Source organism: Mesitornis unicolor, unplaced genomic scaffold, assembly GCF_000695765.1.
Source record: "Mesitornis unicolor isolate BGI_N332 unplaced genomic scaffold, ASM69576v1 scaffold8727, whole genome shotgun sequence".
In the NCBI taxonomy this organism is placed as follows: Eukaryota; Metazoa; Chordata; class Aves; order Mesitornithiformes; family Mesitornithidae; genus Mesitornis; species Mesitornis unicolor.
In genome coordinates, this window is record NW_010194405.1 from 56,670 (window position 1) to 62,415 (window position 5,746).

The 5,746-nt window shown below is 46.9% G+C and overlaps 1 protein-coding gene across 1 annotated transcript; it reads left to right on the forward strand.

The window, feature by feature from the left end:
- The first annotated feature begins 1,325 nt into the window (after positions 1-1,325).
- Positions 1,326-3,615, forward strand: LOC104543229 (grifin-like). Its single transcript, XM_010187786.1, has 4 exons — positions 1,326-1,337; positions 2,650-2,729; positions 2,821-2,983; positions 3,451-3,615. The coding sequence occupies exons 1-4, from the start codon at positions 1,326-1,328 to the stop codon at positions 3,613-3,615; spliced, it is 420 nt and encodes a 139-aa protein (XP_010186088.1).
- Positions 3,616-5,746: the final 2,131 nt, after the last annotated feature.

The window sequence follows — 5,746 nt, forward strand, 5'->3', positions numbered from 1 at the left end:
GCCGGGAACTGAACAAAGAGACCACAGCAGAGCTCAGCTTCACACGGTTTAGGTTTGTAGTAGTCCAAACTGGTGAATCCCAGCCTGGGACTTGGATTTCTCAGCCCCAAGAGAGGCTGTTGGCTTCTCTGTTCACTGGATTGCATTTTTAATCATCTACCAAGGGCACCAGAGCCTGGGAGAGTGGCTCTCATTCTGCTTATCTGCTGGAAGTATTTTATTAATGTGGTTTTTAAAAACACATTAAATTACAGCAGCACTGTGGCCCATACAGTGACGAGGTTTTAACTGCGAAAGCCATGGAATCCTGTAAGACCAGCCAGGGAGCATCACAGCCTCCAAAGCATGCAGGGATGGAGCCAACAACTGTTTTTAATGCATTTATCCTGTGAAAAGTGTAGAAAGCGCAGCCATTCCTCCCTTCCCTGGCTCAGCTTCACCCAGCTGTATGTTGAAAACCCTGATCACTGAAATCCATTTCATCGCTACCCATTTTTTGGTGCCTTTCCATGACAGGAAATATCAGACAAAGGATAGCTCACGCTGCTCCCAAATCCCGGTATTGTCCCCAGCAGGGAGGGGAAATGCGAGGCTGGGACACGCTGAGCTCAGCACAGCAGCATCCCCAGCCTCGCCAGCCCTGGGGCATGGCAGGGTGGAAAAGCAGTGAGGACAGAGCTGGCATCAGCTCATTTCAGGCCAGGCTCTGACCCATAAAGATTGAGCAAAAAATAAAACAGGGAGAACAAGAAATTTCTGTTGGTCAGGGTGAAGCTGAGCCCCTGTAGAAGCCACTATTTCTTCTCTGTCACCTGCCACCTCTCTGGACCTTGCAGTGGCTGAGACTCCTGGTATCGCCCCCAGCTTTGGGAGTCTTCATCCTTCCTTAATGCATTAAACACACCTGTACTCCCAATTGCAGCTTGTCTGCCCTGTCAGTGCTGTACACCGGCTCCATTTCTTCTCTAGGTGACTCTGCTTTAGCAGAGGGTTGGACTGGATGATCTCCAAAGGTCCCTTCCAGCCCCGATCATGCTGTGGACCTGTGATCACGTCACAGCTCAGAATTGCCTGCTCACCGCTGCCTTTGTGCAGGCAGCAGCAGTGCTGGATTAGCCCTGCACGCATGAGTGAGCTGACCCCTCTGGGGTGGGCAGCAGGATTTGCTGCTCCCCGTTTCCCAGCCATGTCCAATAGCCGGCTCTGAAATGAGACCTCAGCTGCTGTCACTGCTAATCCCTGCACACATGGGCTCCCAGTCAGCAGCCTCTATATAGACCCCTGTGACTGTACACGCAGCTGGGACTTCGGCACAGGCGAGCAGGATGGCATTGCGGGTAAGCACTGGGGACAGGAGACAGCACAGCCTGGTCTGTCTGATGGGTGACAGAGCACGGGCAGGCGGTGGGTAAAGGAAAGTGGCACAGATAAGCATAAGAAAGGAAGAAATCCTGAAAGAAGTGGGGATGCTACTTGCAGTGCTACTCCTCTATTTCAGTCCAGGCTATTGCAAAGCTGAGAGCTTCACAGCTTTCAAAGTGCTATAGGACAGACTTTTTTATCTCGGTTATACCAGGGCTGGTCTGGGGTAATGCTGCCCTGATGGCAACACTTCTTTTTGGAAGTGTTTAAGCTGAGAGCAATGCTTCAGCAGAGAAGATCTGTGCTTTGCTATCTGTCTCCACTGTGACAACCGTTAGCAAAGAGGGAATTGCTCTTTCCTGTGTATGTGCTGTGTCTTTTGCTGAGGGTGTTGTAATGATGAGGAGCTAAGGGTCAAGGCAAGGCTAACCTGGGTGCTGCCATTGTCACTCGCTCTTAATGCTGAGCTACAGAGAGGGAAAGCAAGGCACACAGCTGGCACTGGAGATGCCAAGGCTAGAGAGATTTTCCCAGTGTGAGCCTAAGTTTGAGAGAAGGGGATGCTCACGAAAGCAAGTTTATTAGAGTGCTAAAAAAAGAGAGGTGAAATGGCAAGCGGTTCTTATTAAAATGAGTTATTTAATAAAACTATGAATTATTCAAAAAAGAACATCTTCCAGCTCATTTTATGCAAGTTTAACCTTGGAGATGGGAGGAGTAGGAGAAAGAGGGGATCAGGCAGGATGTCATGGGAAGAGTCACCTATGTAACCCTGGATAAAGACAGGCTGGATGACACCTTGCACATCCGTTCCTTGATCAGTCCTTGTCTTTCACATCCTGCTTCAGAGCATCACAAAGTTTTCTGCTTCAGATTTTGTATTGCGCAGGCAGGGAGAAGGAGCAGAGCATCTTTGTTGACATTGTGTTGACAATGAAGGCATTCAGGTTCTTATTAAAGAAACATGACATTTTTCTTTAAATTGATACAAAATGAAGTTGCTACAACATACAGTTTACAAGGTGGGATTTGCTGCCCCTGAGGCCTTTTGTAAAGAGCTGGGTGGGATCAGGGAGCAAAAATAAAGTAAAAAACTGAGATAGAATAACCTAACCCCCTGGGTTTATTTAGGAATGAGAAAAAGACAGGGCAGAGAGTGTGCCTGCATGAGAAGTAGGGGGAAAGGAGAAGACAATGAGAGGGTGAGGAAGATGAAGATGTGTAAGGGATGAGTGGGGCCATGCACCTCTCCCATCTTACTGTGCTTCACTATCACCTCCTTGGCAGTTCGAGGCCCTGTACCCAGAAGGGATGTGTCCTGGCTGGAGCGTTGTGGTCAAGGGGGAGACCAGTTCCAGTGCGAGCATGTAAGGACTGGGACTCTGCTCATACCTCTCCTGGCTTGCAAGAGCAGCATCACTTCAGGCTCTCCATCACTTCTTTGTCTCGCTATCTTAGGTTTGAAATTAATTTGCTCTGTGATCCTGGAGACCAAATCGCTCTCCACTTTAACCCTCGCTTCTCCAGCTCCAGAATCGTCTGCAACTCCTTCCTCGCCAACCACTGGGGGAAGGAAGAGGTTAATAACACCTTCCCCTTCGAAGCAAAGGAGCCCTTCCAGGTAACCCTGTGTCACCCCATGGGTCTCCTTGTGCGAGACAGAAGTGATCCAGTCACTACTGGGGTCCTCCTCATGGATCTGGCCCTGCCTTTCCTGCCAGCACCATCAGTAACATCCCTCTTTGGCTCTGGCTCCTGGCAGTATTTCTCTTGCACCCCAATTTGCTGCTGATTTACACCCAGTTCTGTCACAGACACGCAGAGCTCCAGCAATAAACCCTGGATGCTGCATTTATTTTCCATTTAGGCTTTGCATTATCACAGTTTCTGCTATCATGAGGTGAAGATCTTAGATATTCCCTCCTTTTGCCCAAAATGGAGGTGAGCAGTGTGTGTACCAGCTCTGGCGGGATTTGAAATGGGTTTTAGATGCATGTGCCCAGATCCAAGCACTCAGTGGCATGATGGCAGCAAGGTCCAGTGAGGACACATAGCCACATGATAAACCTAACACAGTCTCTCTTCCAGGTTGAAATCTACTCTGACCAGGACTACTTCCACATTTTCATCGATGAAAACAAAATCTTACAGTACAAGCATCGACAGAAGCAGCTTTCATCCATCACCAAGCTGCAGATTCTCAATGACATTGCCATTTCTTCAGTAGAAATCGTCAAACGAGCCCTTTACTAGAGACCAAAGTCAGGAGAGTCTTGCAGACCGTTCCCCCTTAAGCTCCTGATCCAGCCAGGAACCATCTCCTCCCCTTCTCCAACCAACACATGCCATCACCAACCAGGGAGACAGCTATGCATGTGTCCTTGCACTGGTGGTCATTCCCATCACATGCCACTAAGAGCACCCAGCCGTGTCAATAACTGTAGCCCAGATCACTACAGCACCAGAGATCTGCCTCAAGTAGACCAGATACCTGAATGTTATACCCTGGAAATTGTTTGCCCGAGAGTGTGAATTAGCACTGGTCCTCAGCTGGCCAAGTGGTGAAGGATGCAATTGGAGGGGATATTAGGGGTGGAAAGGGACATTTCTTGCCAGAAGCTGAGTAAAAATGCAACTGTATTTGCCAATAAAATCAAACAAGGCAATCCCTGATGAGATATCCCTCACTGGGCAGATCACTTAAGGTGTTCATTCCCTGCAAATCTCCAGGCACCCACCATGAACAGGGACTGGTGACCAGGCAGGAGGACACAGGCTGAGGGTTGCTTGGTTTTGGCACTGGGAAAATACTGCCATTTTGCTTTGACAGTTGACACAAAAGGAAGGTCTCTTGTAGGTAGATCAGGGTAATAAGATTCAACTTGCAAGGTATTTCCAGAGATTCCTTTCACCAATTGAGATATGTTTTCTCAGCCTGAGTCCTGCCAGCTCCAGAATTCTTAGACCCTGAGGGTAATGTAGTGGGTCAGAAAAGGGTAAAAGCTTAAAGAGACACATAAAAGAGCACGATCCTTTCATCATGCACCAGAAATGCAGCTGTACTCCAAATAAAAAGATCTAAGTAAATCAGGGTCTAGAAATTATGATAAATTCAGACTGAACCAAGTGCCATTATTCCTACGTCTCTGGCTTTCCTCTTTGCTCTGCTTTCTTGTTTTCTTTTCTTTTCCTTTTTAGCTGTCTTTCAAAACAGTCCGCTTGTCCCTTGCAGCCTCTTCTTTTTTCCACCCTCTTCCTTAGAGCACAACATATTTCCAACTCCTTGACCAGACCATGGCAGGCTAAAAGACATTATTTTTACTTTGTTTTAATTACACGCATCAGAAGAAGCATAATGTCACAGTGTTAAATCTGAACAGGAACTCACTCCAAAAATGCAATTACAGCTGCCCCCAAATCACTCCTTTGTTCCTCAGACATAAGACAGACCACAGTCCCGATGCAAAAGGGAAAGACAATCCCGCCTTGCCAGTCCTTTGCATCAAGGAGAAATCATTTGGTAAGAAGTCAATCCTTGCCTTTGGGTTGGATCACTGAAGGTCACAGCTTTGCTCCAGCCTCTTCTCAATGCTAAAATTGGCCATTCCCAACTCTTCCCTCTATTCATAGTCTCAAGGACTTATGAGGAAGAGGTGACCACATAGCCAACCACAACACAGGATGCCACAAAGTTGACATTTATGAATCTGCTAAAAAGATTTTAATGTTTTTCCAGCCCATAAAGAACACTACCTGGCAATGGTTCTGTTCATGCGGCAGAGAGAGCAATAGGGACACAGAATGGTCCCAAATAGTACCTCCAGAAAGAACAGAAAATACAGTTTGGAAGTGGCCATGGTCTTGGTTGCAAGTCTGGAAGGCTGGAGATGGTAAGATTACCTCTGGCCTGAAATAAATCCATTACCGCTGGTATGAGAGGGTTGGCTCAGATTCTGGTTGACATGACATAACTCAGTGGTTCATCAAACTTATGGCTATGCTTTCAGTAAAACAGGCACAAACACAGACAAAATCAGACCCAGTGGGATCTCTGTGTCATACATCTGATAATGCTGACCTGCATTTGAAAGAAATTGCTCTTTTTATTTGTGCTTCTTTGGAGGTTGATAGAGCCAAACCATTTTTCATGGAGGAAGAGTGATGAAATTATTTATAAGGGTAATTCTTTGTACTTACATGGTTGCAAACTCCATCAATAGCCACTGCAGCAGCAGAACACCACATTTACATTGTCTCCAGAAACAAACACAAAGGACCACAGACAAACAAGGCAAAAACATTTCAAGTGCAAATAGATAAAGAGATGCCACAAAAAATCAGGCAGTGGCAGAGATTATGCCCTGAGTCCTGAACACAATTCCTG